Here is a 21,222-nt window from a genome sequence, read left to right on the forward strand (position 1 = left end):
GGATACACTGCTGTATAAAATGGACAAACCCCGTTAATTTGCTTTGGACAATAGCAGCAGCTACTGTATGCAGCAAATTAAAATCTAAATTTATTGAGTTGTATGTATCCTTTTACCAATTGGGTTAGCATTACATGAAATGAAAGTATCTCTGACAGGGAACATTAACAACTTTTATTTTCATAGAGCAATTTATAGAACGTCAGTTCATTTATTTTCATCAGTGCTTCTGGTTTAAGATCATCAAAGGGATATTGAATCTACGGATCCATTTTCAATCCAAGCAAGTCTTACAATTATATCAGAAAACAATGAAACACTGGCAGGTGTGCATCATACTTTACTGAATATAGTGAATAACCCTCCTGCAAAATATCGCAGACTGGCTTTTTCTGTCTTAAGTGAGATAATACTGACTCCACCAGGGCAAGAAAGAGTATGGCACCACTGTATAAAACAGCAGAAATTACCTCTTCATGTACTGAGTTCCTGTAACAAACGTTACAACAATGGCTTTATTTACATTTACATTTATTCATTTAGCAGACGCTTTTCTCCAAAGTAAAGAACATCGCACAAGAAATACAATGAGTGTAATGAATTAAAATTATTGGCTGTCATTACAACACATCCTATCTGGTGTCCATGAGTGGTAATCAATAACTAGGTCACAAATGTTGCACATGTTTATGACAGAAATCATGTCGCACTTTGCATTAAATAGGAATTTGTGGAGATTACATTTTTCCTTTCAAATATTTTAATTTGGTTTTAGTTTTAATTTAGCTCAAAGTTAATAAACCTTGAAGATTGTTAAGACCTATTTTTATTTATTATAGCTATATCCAAGACTTTTACACTACAAAACCTGCCCAGTTCAGTTCAATTTAGTTATTTCCCGACTATTATGGTGGAACACAGCAACAATACATTGGAAAAGCAGCTGCTGAGCATGAAATAAATAAACGAAAGACTTATAACAATTTTTAAAATCGATTATAACTTTATCCGAGGCCTGTTACACAACATAAAAAACATGAGAATGAAATGAATGAGTCTACAGTGGGGCGGCTTTTATTGATTGTGACAACTGTTGCATTTACAAACTAATTGCGTTAAGACCCAGGTAACACTGGGTTCTTGTTTTATGAACATTTTAAACATTCTTAAAGAATCAAACACTGTCCAATTTATGTCCATTGATTGGTATATTTTATTTAATAAATGTACTTTCTTTTCCATTCTATTTTCTAAAATTCATGTTCACTGGTGATTTTCTCTCTGCAAAAGAAATTTGTGAAAAAAAGTATTTCTTTTTTTATTTTACATTAGTTTTAATTTTAATGTTAACTCGAAGTTAATACAAATGTTAATTTACAATGTAATTTATTCAGTATCCTATGCATCCAAGATAGGCTTCCTTTCGTCGGTTTCGGGGTAGTCGTATAGTACAGCAAACACACTCACAAAAAAATCGCCGTGTCTGAAAAACAACGTATTGCTGAGTAGAGGAGCAAATGACAAATAAACGACTCTGATTCAGTAAAATGCAAATTTATGTCACTCTGAATGAACTCTAATCTAAAATTACATTTCAGTGGTGCAGACAGCTCTCCAAGCCGCTTCCACGCTCGTGAGGGGAATGGTTACAGTTGCAGCCCCCATATGTCGTCACTTCCGCTCGGTGTTTCCAGACAGGGAAAGGGGTTGGACGACAGCGACTGGATCATACAAACAGAAGCCGTAGGCAGAGTGGAGGCATTCGGTCAGTCATGCGATAAAACACCAGAGCGGAGGTTTGTCGTTTTTCGAATGCTTGTTGTGGTTACTGGATAGGTTTTAATCATTTTAAATTGCCAGACGGTCAGATCGCTAGCTCCGAGAGGCACTGAAGCAGCCGTTAGCTTGGCCGTCGGAAGAGCGCACCCGCACAGGTAAGACGGTCTGTCAGTAATGATCTCGTTAACATGCAGGCTAACGCGTATGCACACCACCATGGCATGGCTTCGGAAACCGTAGACAGCAACAGATAAGCCTGTGTAAACACTTTTTTGCCTCCGCTAAAATGGCAGTCGAGAATTCTCGGTCAGGCGTGGAGCTGTGGTGTTGATCATTGAAGGCCTTACTGACGGACACACCGATACCGAGCCCGGCGTGTCATTTGCACCAGCAACTGGGAGTTGCTGAATGGAAGTACAGTGGACAGCAGTGCCTTACCGTGCTCCATCCATGATGAGCACTGGAAATTGTCTCTGTCCGAAGCGCGGCGAAGCCGACCGCCCGGTTAAAAAAAGTCATGTTTTATCATGTCTGACGCGTAAAATAAAGAAAAAAAAAAAAAACACGATTGCACGTTTAGGATATAATCCTGTGGGTTGCTAGGCAGCTGTGGCTACATGATTGAGACTGTTTATTGATCGAGCGAAGAGAGAGATAAACACACACAGCCCGCTTACCTGTCGAGCACCTGCCGCTACCCAGCTGGGCGAAAAATTACTAGAAGAAAACCCGTTACGTATTGGCTTCGTCAGCATACTCTGACTTAAACAATAAAAGACAACATAAACGCTGTATTAAGGTCTTACTTATTAAACTGAGTAGGTTTGTTTTTGACGACTCCATAACCGTAACGAGACCGGTTAGTTTTTTCCTCAGACAAGCCACGAAGGTAGATCATGCCTCAGAGCTAGGTTGTGGTTTCCAGACCTGTCCATTAGCGGCGGTTATGTATCATTTAGCAGTTGACGTAGTAGCTTGGAGTGTTTTCCGTTTCTGAAACACCTGGGTAACGGCACGAGTGCTTCTTGCACTGGTAAGGACTACTGCGGACGGGGACGACGCACTGCACTGTGAGGTGCGTGCGCGCCCGACCGTCGCCCTCTCCCGTCTCGTGCAGCGTGAGGCGCGCGTGCCGCCTCGTGTGACGCTGAGTGGTCTCGAGGGATGATGTTGCCAAATCCGTTGCCACGGGCTGCTGTTTTTCCTAAGCGTGAGGCGCTCGCCCTCCAGGAGGAAACCGGCTAGGCGACGACACTTGTTCACGTTCTCCATTGCCTCAGCTATGTGTTGTATTTTTCTGACACCTGCTACAACTTCTAGTTCTACACACGTTCTTAAGGGTGGTCATGCTGGTAGAGTAGTAGTAATCCTCAGCTTGAAGAAGAGGGTCAATACAGCGTGCAGGACCTCACCAGGGACTTTTGTCTTTTCTCTGAATAGGGGATTCCAGGCCTAAAGTGGACCTCTCCCCATATTGGTATTTTTTTCTTAGAAAGAGGACTTTAATTTTCTGTCCATTCATTGAGGGACAATGGTCATTATTGCAGTAGAGGGAATGATTAATTGAGGAATTATAAATTTTTAATGTGGAACAATGCTGGGAATGACAGACAGGCCTGTGAGGTGTAATTTGTTTCTCACTAATCTAATCGCTGTTGCAGAAAATGTTCTTAATGAACTTTGGTATGTCAGTGGAATGAAGGTTCCCAGGACAGAGGTGGTTGTTGATAAAGACCTTAAGTGACTGGCTGTGTCCTCGTAGCGCTGCTGGATGGTGGTTCCTGTGCTTGGAATGGTGTTAAGTGGTCATTGTGAATAATGCAGCAAGCCACTTCTGCCCTTGGTGTGTGCGTTGCTATGTTTTACTTGACTGGCTGGGGCCATTGCAAGGTACATTTGCACAGGTTAGTATGGGTCACTGTTAATTGGTGACCATAATGAAGTCTGTTTAGGTGTAGCCGGCAGACTCCTGTCCCAGCTTGCCTCAGCCTGATTTGTCTTTGACAAATTCTGTATTTTAACACTGGAAATGGACTTTATGACTTTGCCACTCCAGATCTGTTATTCATAATACTTTCAACATGAAGTGATCTTTAAGGAGAAACAGGGTGTGTTAACTTGAATCTTTCACCCTGGGCCTGTTACCTGGAAGGTCCAGCGGTAATGGGTATTCCGAAACTGAGATAGGAATGGAACAATGGAATATTTCTCTGTCAAATATAGAACTTATTCCTCTCGTTGATGGTGGCATGGAAGTATCCAGAGTATTTATTGTCAATGTGGTCTTTGATCATTTTCGTGGTGATGAATCATTGCTTTCAGGAAGTTACCCCTTTTTCTAAGCCTCTTCCTTGTCTGCAGGTCTCCAAGATGGCCGACAGCATCATGAGTAAGGCAGCCACCATGGAGATACCCATCAATAGCAATGGTGACACTGGGGCACTTCCAGAGGATGACAGCCTCGAACAGGTGTGTGGAACTCTATGTCTATGACAGAGAGATTAGGGTTTTTGGGCCTTGCTTGGAAGGACATGATGCAATTTGCTCTGCTGAAGTACAATGAAGGCCATTAATAATGTTCAGCTGTTTTTGGAGGTCATAATGAATAAATGTTATTGAGCTCAAAATTGTATGTTTGCAGCATAGGCTGGCTTGCTTGCCAAGCTAGACTTCCTGGGATAAAATCTATTTGAATACTGTGTACATATCTGATAAAACTTCCATAGTAAGTTTATGTGTCTTAACACCCCAACTCTGAAAACTTGTGAAAGAATTGCCTGTTTCGGGGTGTAGGGCAAGTCACTCAGTAGATTTTTCTTTGAATCCACTGAAGTAGCCTTCTTCGTTTGCACTGAGGTTGTGGTTTCACATGTATTTATTTAGCAGACGCATTTTAAAATGGGCATTTGGTTTCTGCGGAAGAGCGTGGTTCTCAGGTGTCCAGTGCTAAGTGTAAAATAAAGAGGATGATCCACTCCATCTGTAAGTGCGATGGGATACCTTTTTATCTATGGTGCAGTTGGTGGTGACACACTTAATGAACTGTTTTTAAGATGGTGGGTTGTGTTCCTTAAGCCGCAGTGATTTTTTATTGTATTTTATCCATTGGATTTTGCTGTATCTAGGTTGGAGGGTCTTTAAAAAGGCAGGACAGGGGGTGGGGTGGCTCATTGCCCTATTGCAGGATTGACGATAATACAGGGAGTTGCAGTGACTCAGGTGGCAGGCACACCTAGTTAAACAAAGTATGCTGTGGCTAAAGATCCGGGAGCAAGAGGAGGGGAGGGGAGTGTTGTTTGCCAAGGAACAAATGTGCTGGGAATTCAGGTTCAGAGGTTTATTAACCTGAGCAATGGCTAACTATCCAAATCATTGCAGTGGATCTTTTTTTATTCACTTTGCTGTCATGTGAATTCAGGTCAGCTGAGTGACTGTTTCAGGGTCTTTTGTTTAATGTGGTGCTTAAACTGCCAACGGAGGGTACATCGGTCTTTTCCTACTCAGTAGTTGAATCTAAATACCTATTGATCCAGCATCTAGCCCCCACCCTTTCACCTAATCCTGTTTGCTATATAGCATGTATGTATATACATGCCAGCTCGACAGGTCTGTGTATTTACTCAAGCTGCAAGGCAATATGTGACTGGTCTTTTATGACGTGGTCAGGAATTGTGAGCAAGAGGGTGGGACATTCACCATATCTGTAGGAAAATTTTAGGATTATCATGTCTGTGTCCTTCATGGAACAAGGTGAAAGGAGTGGAATGAGGGTTTGCCAGCTCACTGCATACACACTGCTTTTTCCAAATATTGCATTTTTTTGCTCTCTTTTAGGTTTTTTACGAGTGGTAAAGTCTTTGATTATATTGGCATTAAGGTGCCCCCACTCTGACGGCTTTAGAGCCTTTTGATCACTCCACCTAGTGGCATATCACAGGGAGACACAATGAGTATGCCTACGGGTGTTCTTTTTCCATGAACCACCTTTTTCCGGCAAATTCCTCCAGTGTTGATACCTTTGTTGTTTTTGGGTCTGCAGGGAGAACCAAAGTTCTACGTAATATCATGGATGTCCTTTGACACTCCAGTTGAATTTATAATTGCATACTTCATGACACTGAAATGTTCTTATACCCTTCAACTAGCAAAAGTGGTAGGTGGTCAGATGGACACTTAAACGTTATTGAAACATAATAGAAAGATCAACAAGATCAAAAGCAAAGATGAGCATTACAGTAGTTGAGAGAGAGCAGTACAATAAAGAGACAAGGAGAGATCAGCATAACTTGCAGGCAGGAGAGATCAGCCAACACCAGCACATGCAACATGAGTGGGCAGGAACTATCTGCAGGCTGCAGTGAGCACATGGGATGCAAGGTTCTTCCTGAGATCCTTCCAGCAAAGCAGCAGAAGGCTCTGGAACTTTGCTAGTTTCCTAGCCTTCAGCACTTGATACTATTCAGTTTTTATTTTACATGAGATGTATTTCCACCAAAATGTTATTTTAGTTTAGCTCTTTTATGCTGTCAGACATCCAAATGAAATGCTTCGCTAAAGCTTGCTGTTGCTTGCTTTTATGTACGACCTGAAAATCTTTGTTTAGCATTCCACTGTAGCTAAAATTTGATTGTGCTGTTTGTGGGGGTGGAATGACAACTGACTCATTTTGTGTCAGGAAATTTTAGCTGCTCGTTCGTTTTTTTTTTTTTTCCCCCCCTCCTTTCCCCCTCCTTTTGTCATGTTTCTTTGGCCTCGTACAGTAATTAGTGATTCCATGTATTTTTTTCCCCATTTCCTGTCTCCTTTTGTGTTTTTCTTTTTTTTTTTTATATTCCTTCCTTTTCATGTGTCTCATTTTCACACAGGCTGCACAAGTTCAGTGGCGCTTAGATGAGAAGGTAGGGAACCCCACAGTGACCAGGGTGAGAAAGGGGGTTGGGTTGGGGAGTGATTCTCAGTGGAGGATGGTGGAATTTTGTGTGTGTCCTGGAGCAGTTGTTCCCAGTCCTCATTCAGGTAACCCCCTGTGTATGCTGGACCAAACATGTAATTAGTCTTGAATGAATGGCAGGATTTTGAATCATTAATATTAAAACCATTAGTTGTAGTCCTACTGTGACTTGCATTAGTCACAAAATAACTGTAGTTGCTAGTCAAAGTTAAATGTTGATAGATCTTTAACATTGAAAATGTTATTCATTTTAAATGGGTAATTAGTGAATATATGTTCCACTGTATTCATGCTGTTAAAATAATTACATAAATCACATTTATCAGTTTTTCATAATTTTTAGGTTTCGTTAACACTGATTAAAGCGAACATATTTTATTAGCACAACCGCACCTGTAAAAGTTGTCTTCATTGTGTGTTCCTCAACATTATGTTTATCTGCAAACTTAAACTGTACACATTTGAGTACTCTAACATGAATTATTTGTTAGTCCAAAAATCAAGAGGAAATTAACTGACAACTCACTGAGAACATATACCCCCATACACAGGGTGCTGCCTCCCAGGTTTGGGAACTGCTGTCCTGAAAGTGCATGTGGCCTCTGTAATCTTATACAAGTTCCGGGATGTCTTTCAATGCTCTTTTATACCAACAAAGTAAAAATTGTGTAGTGCTTTTAAAAATAAACTTTTGGGATACAATTGCACAACAAAAATTTTGGGACAGTTGGAAGTTTCAAAAAAAAATTTTTTTTTTTTTTTTTTTTTTTTTGTGTTCCTAGACAAAAAGGAAGGGTTTGAAAAGCATCCTGTTGGACACATGCAGTAGTGTATGCCTTGTTGTCAGACTAATGGCTGGTTTGTCTAGCATTTAACAGAACTTTTGCCTGGGTTAGGGGTTCAATTGCAGTTGAATTAATGTGTGTTTCTGTCAACAGTATATGGGATTATACCTTCCTCCATATACATGTACATATATATCTTTGTGTGTGTTTTTCCACAGGTCTAATGTCCAAGATTATCATTAGTGTCTGCATCATGATATAAGGTGTTGTGCTCTTTGTGTGTTATGTGCAATATTTACTGTTTCAGTGCCAGGAACAAGATGGTGGCAAAATGGTGCCCACAAAGGGCAAGGGTATAATCATCATTCTAATGCTAGTGATATTTACATGCAGTAATTCTAACTAGAAGCAGCTGCGCAGGAAATAAACTGGCATGTTGGGATGAAAAGATGTGACTAACTCTTTATTCTTTTCATTATCATTTATCGCAATTCAAACTGGCTCTCTTGCTTCATTCAGTCGGGTCACTCTGAAACAAGACTGTCACTCAAAGTGCTTGCTAAGGCTCTACCAGGCTTGAGCGTCCCCCCCCCAACATGTTTTCTGCATAGTGTGCGTTGTCTGTTTCTCTAACCCCAGTGTCCTTCGCTCTAACAGCTCCTAACCGCTGTCACCCTGCTATGCAGTAGATTAGGTGAACTCCCTGATTTTTTTTTTTTTTTTTTCCTTATTTCTTCTAAAGCCCTTTCCCAAGATACATCTACAGAATAGATATGCATATTTTACATTTGTAATTTATTTGCTTATTAGGAACCTTTCTGTAAAGCGACAGAATAGCATGGAGTTCCGTACCACAATATATGTACTCAATTTCATATAGGAGAAATGTGTTTATTTTAAACAGCTTTATCAAAGGCACAATGACAGTAACTCTTCTGTACATTCAGGTCTGTCTCTGTGAGCACCCAACCACCTGCTCCCACTGATTTTTATTATAAGGTGCACTGCTTCATGAATTAAGATCTGGCCTCTGCTGTTTTCTTGACTTAAGTTGTTAATGTCTTATGCATAAACTGTTAATATTCACTTTATCAAGATATTCGTATAAAATATGAAGTCCCTTCTCTGCCAGTGCTCATTGGCATGGCCCTACATGTGAGAATCTCTAGAGGTTAATTTGACAACTCAACCTGTTCCTTTAGGCATTTTATTGGATCAGTTCAGCTTCTTTTCATCTATCAGATCTTTGTGGTATTTCAGTACCATGATATGCAGCTCTCAGTGAGGCTGCAGCCTTTAAATAAAAGCTTTTTTTTTTTTTTTTTTTTTTTTCTCTCCCTGAGAGGAAACATGATTTTGAATAGTGTATAGAATAATGATACTCTGGGAACATGAATAAAAATGATGGCCTATTTATCAACTAGTGTACCCCTCACCTTCAGAACCTACCTTGAGTGAATGACGCAGTCAGCTGCTTGAGCTCAATCATCTAACAATAGGATGGAACCGAGGGGGCTGCATACTGCATCTAGCATTCCTGCTGGTTTATTGTGTGGGTTTGTGTGCTTTTGAGAGGGTGAATGAATGAGGCCTTGTTCTTTCTCTTTGTCACACTCTCCCTCACACTCCTATTTGTGCTGTTCAATGATCTCACGCTCTCGCCACCCCTTTTTTTTTTTTTTTTATATTAACAGGACCTCCAACAGGTCATGGTGTCTGGACCCAACCTAAATGAGACCAGCATTGTGTCTGGGGGATATGGGGGCACAGCTGAGGGGATCATCCCCACCAGCACCATCAAAGGTAACCCCTGCACCCAACCAGTACTTTGTGCATGACTGGCACAGGCATTTAATGTCACCCCCCCCCCCCCCCCCCCCATCTGTTTTTGTCATCAGCTGAGAACTATGCTTTGATATTTGTCAGCAACGGTGAATTTGCATGCAATGTAGAGAATGGTCCCAAGAACCAAGTGACCCAATACTTGATGTGATAGATCTGCTTTGCAACAGCCTTTCTTGTGTCTTAGAATTGAGTTCTTGCTGGCTATTGTGACTGAATACTGTTCTTATTGGTCCTGTTCAGTGGCTTAACGTTGATTCCATTTTGTATTTTCACAAGCCCTGACATCTTCGTTACCAAACTATTGCAATTAAGGGGGCAGACACAAAGGAGCTTCTATTAAAAATTTTTTGTTTAAGGGCATTTGCAGAATGACTTGCAGCTTTTCCTCCAATATGAACAGGAACATGGAAAAACTTGTTTTTGAGTGAACAGTTTATGTTCTGTTAAGTTGTAAATACCACAGCTGTTAAGAAATGCATTCCAGCTTCATTGCTCGGCTTATGTGTATGAAATCTGCATGAATAAGGCTTGAGTGGGAAGTGCTTTTTGTTGGTGGGTCAGAATAATTTGTTAGCAGTTTTCATTCATTTACACTAGCTCTTTAGTGTTGCTCTTCATTCTTGCCACTTCACATGCTGTATGGTTTTTCACACCAACTTTGGCTTACAGTCTGGATTCTCCAAAAACCCATGTAACGCAGAACTAAATCCTTGACAGGTGCCTTGCCCTAGGAGGTCATGGCAGGCTGGTAATATTACCCAAGGCAGGCTAATCTTTCTAACTTGCTTCCTTATAAACAGCTTTGTGCTACTCTGGCTTTTCACTGCCAATCCTTATGAATCAAAACTGCTGTTCAACAGAAATCCTTCCAAATAAGTACGAAAATCCAAAATATAAGCAAAATATCTTTCCATATGCTTAAATACACTTCAGTTATTGGAAAATAAATTATCGCTTTTGAATGATATGGCAGTTGACAGCATTAAAGCTATTTGCATGTACTGCATAAAAGTTCTAATAATTAATGTATGCAGATATCCCTTGTTATACAGCCCTAATTCATTCCTGAAAACAGCTTGTATGCCATGTCTGTAAATGAGGAGGTCCTTTTATTTTAAATGGGGCGGGGTGTCTTCCTGGACTTCACAAACATGCTCAAATATTTCCATAAACACCCTCTAAACATTTAGAACTGTCTCAAGAAATAGTAATTTGAACGCTAGGATGATGTCATGTTAAATATAAAGGAAGTTAAACACTAAATTAGGACAGGAATTTTATTTATTACACAGTAAGTAGTTGTAAACATACGAACGACACATACTGTATTTACATTTATTAACACTTTTCTCTGAGAGCAATACACAGAGTGCATTACATCAACAGGAAGACAGATGTGGATGTGTGCTTTTTTATAGTACAGTCAATTTGCCACATACTACACCCTAAAACAGTATATATTACATGAGTACCTGCATATAGGCTTTTCCATTATTATACAAATTATTAAAAATTAACAAAAACATGTACATGTTTATTGAGCACTTACTAGATCAGGGGAGAAGTAAATCTGAAAGATAAGAGGTTTGAGACCCCTCTTAAATGTCAAGGAAAACTTTTTATTTAAAATTTAATGAAACAACTTGGAAAAACAAGGCAAAATTAAGAACAGGTTATTATACATTGTTAAAGTTTGTGGCTCATTGGCTTTTGACTTGTATGTCAGGGTACTCATCAGGGAAAAGTCTGCCTGGAACATGGAGAAAAATGTACATAATACCGGGAGCAGTCGGTTTGTATACTGAACGTGGGTAAACTTTTCTAGTGTTGCTATGCTGAAAAACTGTAAACCGGGAGTCTGTATACTGGGGTATACCTATATCTTAAAATACTTTAAAATATAACTTATTTTGGATTAGATTTTCTTTTTTCAATAACTTGTACATTTCATTAGAATAATTTGTTACAGTCTCTACAGGACTGTAACCCTTCCCTCCCAATCGTTGCTAACAGACTCCCTGCGGCAATGCCTTTTCCTTAGGCCCTGCCGTGAGGTACAACCCAGGATTTCTGGGCGCCAGACGTATCCCGGCCCCTGGACAAGGTTCCTCCTCTCACCTAGTCTCCTAGATTGATCACTCTCAATTTTCTAAATTCACTCCCTCCTCCTGTCACTGATTGCCTGCAGAATGGGTGATGCTCTCCTGTCATCTCTTGCCTATCCAGAGGAAATAGTTTTGGTTTTTCATGTTCTGTGGGTTCCTATGGTCAACGTTCTATACTTCTTCATTCTGTTGGTTGCTAATGCCAGTTCGTCCACCAGTGTTCCACTTGCTGATTTGGGTTCTGTCTTTTGGATGATGGCTGCATTCAGACACAGCCAGTTGATCTTCTGCATATTCAAACAAAGGCCATGTTTAAAATATTATTGTATTATCAGCTTTGTCAGTAGTATATGAGTGCCACTGATATTTTCCATCATGTCTTATCTTATTGATGATGCGGTAGAGTGTATGTTTGTACATGTGGGATGAAATGGTTTGAAATTTCATTTCTGATCTTCAGCTGTTTTGCTTGGTGTCAATTTGACATCAGATGAGGGTTTCTTGTTCTGTGGCTGTTTGTATGCCATTTTCACAAGTTCATTCTCATGCCTATTTTCCATCTCTTTCATGTTTTTGCCTTCATCCACTCCCCTGTCATCCTTTCTTTTTGGACCTTTCATTCCTCTTCCAACTCAACCTCAATTTTTACCCTTCCATTTCCCTTTTTTGTTTTACTGTACACCATTGGTTCAACCTCACTGTTGTCCCACACCTCCCCTACAAACTTTCCCTCAAACTCCCATCACATCCACAACAATTACCCACAACAAACACCCAACTATACCCTTCCAGACCTGCGTATGAAATCCAGGGGGATTATCGTACCCCCAAGTCGGTCTGCAGCCAGCTGTATAGCCAGCCAGTCACAGGACTTCCCAGGTACTGCAGCACTAACCCCTCTCTCTCCTCCACTGATGCAGATCCTGTCACTCAATATCATACCCTACATCTTACTGTATGGATATGTGTTAGTGATGGTGAGCTGTGGGAAAGATGTAGGCAGGCTTCTGGCCTGGGGTCTTCTCTCTTTGAGTCTGTGTGTGTACATGTGCGTGGGAACAAGGGACATGGTCCCAGCTGGATGCCATCAGGGAAACATGCCACCGTGTTCTTTTGGATGATAACCAGAGATGACAAATGAGGGTTGTGAACCTTGCTAGACAACTGATGATGTGCATGTGTCATGTGCGTGAGTGTGTTGACATGGTGAGCATGTGGACAAGGGAATGTGCATGCACTTGTTCAGCGTTCAGCAATGTGATCAGCATGATCTCTCTGTAATACACCCCCCCTCCAGGTCCCAATGTACATAGCAGTGGAAGCGGCTCATCGGTCACAGCGGAAGAGGCCACACGGGGAGTAGCGGTGGAAAAGTTTGATATTGTCAAGAAATGGGGGCTGAACACTTATAAGGTATAGACAATTCTCAGTGTAATTGAGGAGTCTTATGTGCTTATTGCCCATATTCGTATAAGGTCTAATTTTTCTGGTCACATTTTAGTTGCTTATATTAAAAAGAATGTCAGTTTTTGGGATTGCTCTCTCCTCACTTTTCCCCACACTTAGCTCTCTTTACTCCTGACCTGTACCAGACTGTGCGACTTTCCCATTTTTTTCCTGTGCCACAATCTGCCTCCAGATCTGTCTTTTCAAAATCACTGCTGTTTTTTTTTTCTTTCTTTCTTATATCCACTGCTTCCATGTTACCCTGACCCTTCCTGTCTGCAGTGCACAAAGCAGATGATATCTGAGCGCTTTGGGCGGGGCTCACGAACAGTGGACCTGGAACTGGAAGCGCAGATTGATGTGTTGCGGGACACCAAGCGCAAGTATGAGAATGTGCTGCGACTGGCGCGAGCGCTCACCAACCACTTCTACAGCATGGTGCAGACACAGCACGCCCTGGGTGATATTTTTGCCGACCTCAGCCAGAAGTCGCCTGAGCTCAGGGTAACTCATTGGCCTTCCTTTCACCTCACTCATCCTGTATCCCTGTCTGCAGTGCCAAGCACTGGAATGTGTCCTGCAATGCATTAGTTGCAGAGCACCCTAAATGTAGTATGGAAAATGGAAGTACATGAACTTGCAGGTTACTTATGCAGAAGGACTTGGGGCCAAATGATGCAAACATTATCAGTTGCAATCATTACATTACTGCTTTAACCTTCATTTGTAATATTAAAGAAACACAAAATGAGGAGTAAAAACACTACATGAATCTCTGCCTACAGTAAATGGATGTGGTAGCATATAGTGCAGTGGTTAGAACTGCTGCCTTGTACTTGAAGGTTTGAATCCCACCTTCTGTTTCTTGTACCCTTGAGCAAGGCAATAATCCTACATTGCTCCAGTCAAAATTGTCCATCTGTATAAATTCATAAAAATTGTAGGTAGCCTAACATTTCTGCTTTGAAGAAATGAAAATATTTAAATATATGTATGTATCTGATAGCATAATGGTTAGAGCTGCTGTCTTTAGATACAAAAGTCACAGGTTTGAGTCTCACCTCCAGCTGTAGTATGTTTGAGAAAGATGCTCATCCTAAATTGCTCCAGTAAAATTGGCCAGCTCTATAAATGGGTAAATGACTGTAAATAGCTTAACATTGTAAGTCGCTTTTTGGAAAAGCATCAGCTAATAAATGTAAATATGTTCCTTCTAGGATGAGTTTGGATACAATGCTGAGACACAGAAGCTGTTGTGTAAGAATGGGGAGACCCTGCTGGGTGCCATCAACTTCTTTGTCTCCAGTATCAACACACTGGTAAACAAAACCATGGAAGACACTCTCATGACCATCAAGATGTACGAGAATGCAAGGTAACCACCAAACCCCCCTGCCAACCAGTAGTAGCAGTGGTGGTCAGTATTTATTCTTTCAATTGCTATAGCAGTTAGTTCCATTTTTTTTAAAAGTTTTATTTAAATGTACTCTCAACTAATATACAGATATGTGGTCTTGTACAATGGAAAAACTGTTAGAATAGTTTATGATATATATTTATGTTCAACAGGGTTATTATTCAGTACAACAGAATTTTGTCTGTGGTGATTTTACTTCCACAATAGATATTTTATTTGCTTACTGTGTTTTTTAATCTGCAAAGCACTGACAGAATGCTTCTTGTATATGTACTTCCTTATCATATTGACAGTTTCAATCAGTTACAACCCTTGTTTAGGAAAATAAAATACCATAGCTGAGATAGCAGCTGTTATTGAATAAACTCAGACTGTTCTCTGAAGGAACTCGGTGTTAAATGACTTACAATGATTTACCCATTTACCAGCATTGTAATTCTTACTCAAGCAATTAAAGTACCTTGCTCAAAGGTACTGTAGTAGGAGAGGCATTTTGAGCTGTGTTCTTTATAGTCTTGTAGGAATAAATGAATGAAACTGCTTACTCAATTATTCAGCCATTTAAACTGCTTTTGTAACATGAATACCCATACACACTTTAAAGTCTTGAAATTAAATTGTCATCTAGCATCATACATCCGTTAGTAATGCTACGCAGGTGCTATAATGGCATAGTGTCCATGTGCTTTGAACAGTGAAAAGTATAACTAGTGGTCTTATTCTGGACATCGTAAACATTGGTGAGCTACATTATTAACATTTCTCCATCTAGATTGTGACCTGTCTTATATGCATCCAAGGTAGGCTACACAACCCTGCGTTGGACAGAGTCCAATTGATAATGATACAATTAAAATACAATGTTAAAGGACAAATTATAAATAGTCATTACTATAAAATGCTTGTTAGTGTCTTGCATAAAGAGCGTGTGTGTATATGTAATATGCATATACTTACGTTTTAAGAAATAATGGTAAATGCAATATGGGAATTTGCTTAACAGGTTTATTTCATGTAAGGAATTAATCTTTTTTTGAGGAATGTAAAAATCTACTGGGGTGTATCACTAAAATAATAAATGTCCAGCTGACTAATTGTAGTGATAAGCAGTTGTAGGTATGAACAACCAAGGGGTGCTTGGTTGCAGGGTTGAAACACCTCTAGAAAGACAGAAGCTCATAATTTTATTCTAAAGAGGTGTATTGCAAATACCTTTGAGAAAGTTTTTAAGGTTAGTAAGTAGGTCCATTGGTAAGATATTAGTTGGGGGCACAAAACACTTGTTTAGTGACTTCCCAATCTCTGTCAGGCTGGAGTTTGATGCCTACCGTGCAGATCTGGAGGAGCTGAACATGGGCCCAAGAGATGCTGTTACCCTGGCCCGCATTGAGACAGCGCAACAACAATACCAGGTTCACAAGGACAAATATGAAAGACTGCGAAGTGATGTCACTGTCAAGCTCAAGTTCTTGGAGGAGAACAAGGTACTCACAACATACATCACATTTTTCTTTCACATATCTGTGTTGTATACAAGGTGTTTAGAAATGCTCCATTTAATTACTGGTGTCATTGGTAGCTGGAGTTAAATTAGTTTAATCTGGGGTCATGGGGTTTTTTTTGGTCTTTCAGCATCAGACACCCTTGTGCAGATGCCTTGACAAGGGTTCATGAGACCCTGGCCTGCATCTAGGTAACACTGCCTTAAACCCATGGCTTGTATCTCCTGATCCCCAGGCATGTAAATACTCTCTCTGTAGCCTCAGTAACTTTTATGGCCTTTCTTCTCTAGCTCCCTGTGATACCCTATGCAAATCGCCTGCAACTTTTCTCGATGGACACACCTTGCCCCAAGCGGCTCTGCTAGTTTTTCATACTTTGCCATCTTTTTTTGTTAGCCTTTTCTATCCATTCTTTCCAAGGAATTGTAAGCTCTTGCAGCGTGACTCAGAGATGTGACTGTGATAGCGGCCAGAAACCTTAGCTACCTTCCTCAAGTCAAACATCATCCTCAAGTCTCATTGTCACCAGGGGTCCTGAACTGACACTGGAAGCTGATTCTGCCCTTTCATCTTCCTTGAAAATTCCATGGTCTGCAATTTACTATCCCCACACAGATACTCTGCTGTTGCCTTGGGCATCTGGCTGTAGTAGTTCTCACTCAGTACTCTTGGGCACCTGTTGAAGACATGTTCCAGTACTTGCTAGGACCACCTTTGGCAGCAATTATGACTGTCTTTCTATCTAAGCCTCTGTCAGTATTGCTCATCTTGACACTGGAATTTTTTCCCTTTCTTTTTGGCAAAATTGCTTAAGCTCTATCCTGTTAGATGGGGACCTTTTTGAAATTCAGGCTTTTTTTTTTTTTTTGGTGGAAGTTATTCCAAAAATTTTCTGTTGGATTGAGGTCTGGAGTTTGAATGGCTCACTCTAGGACATTAACCCTTTTCATTTTAAGCGATTCCATTGTGACATTTGTTGTATGATTCGAGTCGTCCTGCTGGAAGCTGAATAGTCTTCCAAATGTCAGTCCTCTTGTGGACTGAAGTGTGTTTTCTTCCAAAATGTTTCTGTATTTAATGTAATTTCTCAGTCCCTGCTGCAGAGAAGCATCTCCAAAGCATGATTCTGCAGCCACCATGCTTCATTCTTTGGGACGGTGTTCTCAGTGTGATGTGCTGTTAGGTTTGCACCATACAGTACTTACATTTACATTTATTCACTTAACGGACACTTTTCTCCAAAGTGACGTACATTTCGGCGAAAAAACACATTTGTGCATTACATTAGGAGAAAGATGTACTGTAGCTGCAGATGTGATTCTTAAGTAAACCTAGTTTACCTTCCATTTGATGCACCGATGTTTGCTTGAGTAGGTGCATAAAACACAGGATAGATGAATCCTGATAACCCTTACATACAATACAAGAGTAGTGGGTGTGTAAAGGCTTATCTGGGGATGATCATAAAGTTATGATGCATGAACATTTATACCATACACAAGCTGGAGAGATCTTGGGCGAAGTGACTCTGGAAAAGGTGAGCTTTCAGACCCTTCTTGAATGTAGACAGAGTTTCTGCAGTTATGAGTGAGGGGGGAGGTCATTCCAGCACAACGGAGCCAGAACAAAGAACCTCTGTGCTTTACTTTTCGTGCGCGGGACCACCAAGCGAGCGGAAGTAGACGAGCGAAGGGGTTTGGCTGAGGTGTAGTGGTTGATCAAGTCTTGTAAATAGCTGGGAGCAGTTGTATTGATGCATTTGTAGACAATAGCCAGGGTCTTGAATTTGATCTGGGCAGCTATAGGAAGCCAGTGCAGAAAAATGAGTAGAGGAAATACATGGGACCGCTTTGGCAAATCAAACAACTCGTGCAGCAGTGTTCTGTATCAGCTACAGAGGTTTAATGGCAGTAGCGGGAAGGCCACACAGCAGAGTTGCAGTAGTCCAGATGGGATGTCACCATGGCCTGGACAAGTAGTTGGGCAGTCAGTTGGAGGTAGGGACGGATCCTGTGAAAATTATGCAGGATGTAGCTGCAGGACCGGGTTGTGGCTTCGATGTGCTGAGAAAGGTGGACTTGAGTCACTCCCAGACTCTGGAGGTAGGCAAAATGAGTGAGTTGTCCAGTTTAATCGATAGATCGTGACAGGAGGACAGGCCAGCTAGGAGGTGAAGAATCTCTGTTTTGGAGAGGTTGAGTTGGAGGTGGTGGTCAGACATCCACGCAGAGGTGTCCAACAGGCAGGCAGCAATGTGTGCAGAAATGTCTGACACTCCAGGTGGAAAGGAGAGGAAGAGCTGGGGATCATCATGCTTAACACCAAACCCCAAAATGTCCATTTTAGTCTTGTCAGACCATAGAATCTTTTGCCAAATTGAGTTTCTCCCATGCCTTTGCAAAAACTCCAGAGTTGATTTCTTTAAAAGTAATGTGTGTCAAAGCAATGGGGTAAATATTTATCCATGCAATTATTTTCTGTTTTTGTTAATATAATAAAATATTGATTAGATATGGAATTTTTTTTTTTTTTTTTTTTTTTTAAAAAAAAAAAAAAAAACCCACTTTGACATTAAAATACTTTTTATATGGGGGGAGGGGAATTCATGGATGTGAATACTTTTTACGAGGCTTTACTGGCTTCTCATGAATATTTGAATTACAAATTTTTGAAGGCACAAATGTCTTTGTTTTACTGTTAATTGCACTTCACTGATTTAATGAGGTGTCTGTGCAGGAAACGCAACCCGTGTTTATGCTTTTCTGTGATAGTGATTTTAGTAGTGAAAGTGATTTTGGATTTATGAATAAATTGAATTATAAGCTGAGGAGCCAGTGTTCTCTCTGACTGAATTATATTTTATTGTTAAATTTAAGCCTGTCAGTCTGTGTGTTTGGACTTACTGATTTACCACTGGTTGAACTGTGGTGGTGTTTTCCCTCTGCAGGTGAAGGTAATGCACAAACAGCTGCTGCTGTTCCACAATGCCATCTCTGCCTACTTTGCTGGAAACCAACAGCAGCTGGAGCAGACCCTAAAGCAGTTTAATATCAAGCTGAAACCCCCTGGGTCAGACACACCTTCCTGGCTGGAGGAACAGTGAAGATCGTCCCCACCTCCCACCCTGGCTGACCACTGTCCCACATCTCTCAACCCTGCTTCTCCTCCCTCCACCCACTTCCATTCTAAGTCCCTGGCCTGCAGCCAACTGTGCAAATGGACAGATGTGAATAAAAAACGATGCTGACCAAATGGCCAGCAGTGGCTGAAATAAGAGAGACCGGTGGTGTTCTTAAATGGAGTAAGAGAGGGATGAGCACTTTTTTAGATCCATCCCTGCCTGTTTCTTTTTCTTCCTTTTATGTCATTCTCATGCCCTTCCTCCCTGAAGTACAGTCTTTCTCCTTCTGGTCAGGAGACCCATGGATGTTGTAGTCACTTAGACATTAATGTTCCCTCCAAACGTAGCATTTCTTTTAATATCCACAACATTTCAAACTAAGTAATTGGAGAAATATGGCATCTTTTAGGAATCCAGTGACCTGCTGGATGCTGGAGAACCCTGTTGCCCTGGACTCTGCAAATGCTCATTCCTGTTACTTCAAACCACAAAGGAGATGGTGACCAACCAAGGATGAGGAAATGCACTGTTTACAGATGCTGTTTCTCCTATGTAATATATGGTTCTTTATGTAGAGCTTCTTCTGTTGGCTAGGGTTGATATCTATATACTATGTCTACAGAGGTTTTTTAAAAAAGGAAAACTTCAGGTACTTTTAAACCTTGACTGAGGAGGGTGACATTGAAGCTTAAAGGTATCAGACATACAATCAGAAATCAAGACCTTGGGGTGTAGGGTGCAGTGAGCATGAATTTCTCTCTTTCAGAGAACAACCAGTTTCCTTCTATTTATTGATTTAACTTATTTTTTTTTCTTAATGCAAACAATCATGTGTTGATACTTTAAAGTGAAATGTGGACTATTTAATTACATCTTGGTATGGATTCCTGTATCATTCATGGAATCAAGAGCTTGAAGATTCCCCACCCCATCCCAAACATGAACAGATGCTTGAGTTTCAGGTACAGCTTGAAGGCATAGCCATCAAGGTCCAAGGTTCTGTGTGTTTACATGTGTATGCAGATCTGAATGACACCCATGTTCTTTTACATTGAAGATAGAAGGAAAGTTTAATATATACCAGGAATTTCAAATTCCTGTCTGGAAAATGGCTTGTAATTTGTAAAAATTGAACAGTTTTGAATGTGTTGGATTAATTCTTTCATGAGAGGAGTGAAACATTTCTCATTCCTGCCATTTCTTTGAGCTGCTTTAAATGCTAGTATGGCTGGGCTTTTTTTTCTGTCAAAAGTTAATTTCTTTTGTCTTACCTTGATGATTGCATTGCTTCCTGTCAGTATGACAACAGAGGGTTAAATACGGTAACTTATCAGAAAGGTCCTTATTGTCTACTGACTGTTCCTTTGTTAAAGGAAAAGAACATACTGATGCATTACCATCTACATACACTTATGAGCTTAATGCATCTGTGTACCCCCCCAATACCTGAGACCTCTCTTCCCCTTTCTTTCTCTGTCCCAGAAAACACATATTGTGAAAACAATATACTGAATTAATGATTTCTATAATTAAGAAAGGCCACAACTCACAAGGTTTAACAAAGTATAACTGATTTCATGTCACTAATTGATTTTTAGTCAAATGAAATGTGAAAATGTTTATATCATTTGCATACAATCTATTTTTAGGCTGCCCTGTGATTGTGTAGTGAGTGAATGAATGACTGTATATATCTAATGATATTTAAGATGGAAAAAATTAAACCAGTGTCTTTGGTTCATCTGAGTATCTGCCATTACTCCTCACTTTGGCCGGATTTCTAGAAATTAGGCAATCTTCTAAAATGCATAGCAGAATTAAAACCACTTTTTCCAAAAACCTGTGTTATAGTGTAGTATATTGAGATGTTTTCAAATGTGATTATTGCTAGGAAGTGCTCTGATTTCCCTCCTCCCATATTTCAATCCTCAGAACATGCTCTAACCTTGTCATGGTATAATGAATCCCCATGTCTGACATGTTGCCTACAACTCAGTGCTGCTGTTGACAACAGAATTGGGCATTTTGTCATTATATTACATAATTCACTTTGGTGGGATGTCTGTGCAAGGAAGTTGAAACCCAAAATTAACATTATGCACAATGTAAAGTATGGGAGTTCAGCACTTAGTGTTTACAGTATATTTATGGATTCTGAATCTATTATACTTTGATCTTCTGACACGGGCATTTTGGGAAAATACATGTAAAAGGATTTGGTCTAAACAAAGGTTTCTTAACTTGGGGTTCATGGAACCCTGTGACTCTGAA

General features: G+C 40.4%; 1 protein-coding gene across 8 annotated transcripts; it reads left to right on the top strand.

Annotated features, from left to right (window-relative positions):
* Positions 1-1,692: 1,692 nt before the first annotated feature.
* arfip2b (ADP-ribosylation factor interacting protein 2b) lies at positions 1,693-21,222 on the top strand. 8 transcript variants are annotated; one of them, XM_018755588.2, is made up of 10 exons: positions 1,693-1,934; positions 4,141-4,248; positions 6,645-6,701; positions 9,210-9,318; positions 12,258-12,344; positions 12,763-12,878; positions 13,194-13,415; positions 14,129-14,286; positions 15,638-15,812; positions 18,778-21,222. In XM_018755588.2, exons 2-10 carry the CDS (start codon positions 4,150-4,152, stop codon positions 18,931-18,933), a joined length of 1,179 nt encoding a protein of 392 aa, XP_018611104.1. In that variant the 5' UTR covers positions 1,693-1,934; positions 4,141-4,149; the 3' UTR covers positions 18,934-21,222. The 8 variants fall into 8 exon arrangements, with proteins under 8 accessions (XP_018611104.1, XP_018611098.1, XP_018611102.1 ...); XM_018755583.2 differs by lacking the exon at positions 12,258-12,344 and having other exon boundaries at positions 1,702-1,765; positions 1,861-1,934; XM_018755582.2 differs by lacking the exon at positions 12,258-12,344.

The sequence above is a fragment of the Scleropages formosus genome, chromosome 4 (genome assembly GCF_900964775.1).
Source record: "Scleropages formosus chromosome 4, fSclFor1.1, whole genome shotgun sequence".
Classification (NCBI taxonomy): Eukaryota; Metazoa; Chordata; class Actinopteri; order Osteoglossiformes; family Osteoglossidae; genus Scleropages; species Scleropages formosus.

Coding starts and splice junctions, on each gene's coding strand:
- arfip2b (XM_018755588.2), top strand. CDS start 4,150: ATGGCCGACAGCATCATGAGTAAGGCAGCCACCATGGAGATACCCATC. Junction 9,319..12,257: donor CCCCACCAGCACCATCAAAG/GTAACCCCTGCA, acceptor ATACCCTTCCAG/ACCTGCGTATGAAATCCAGG. Junction 14,287..15,637: donor AAGATGTACGAGAATGCAAG/GTAACCACCAAA, acceptor AATCTCTGTCAG/GCTGGAGTTTGATGCCTACC.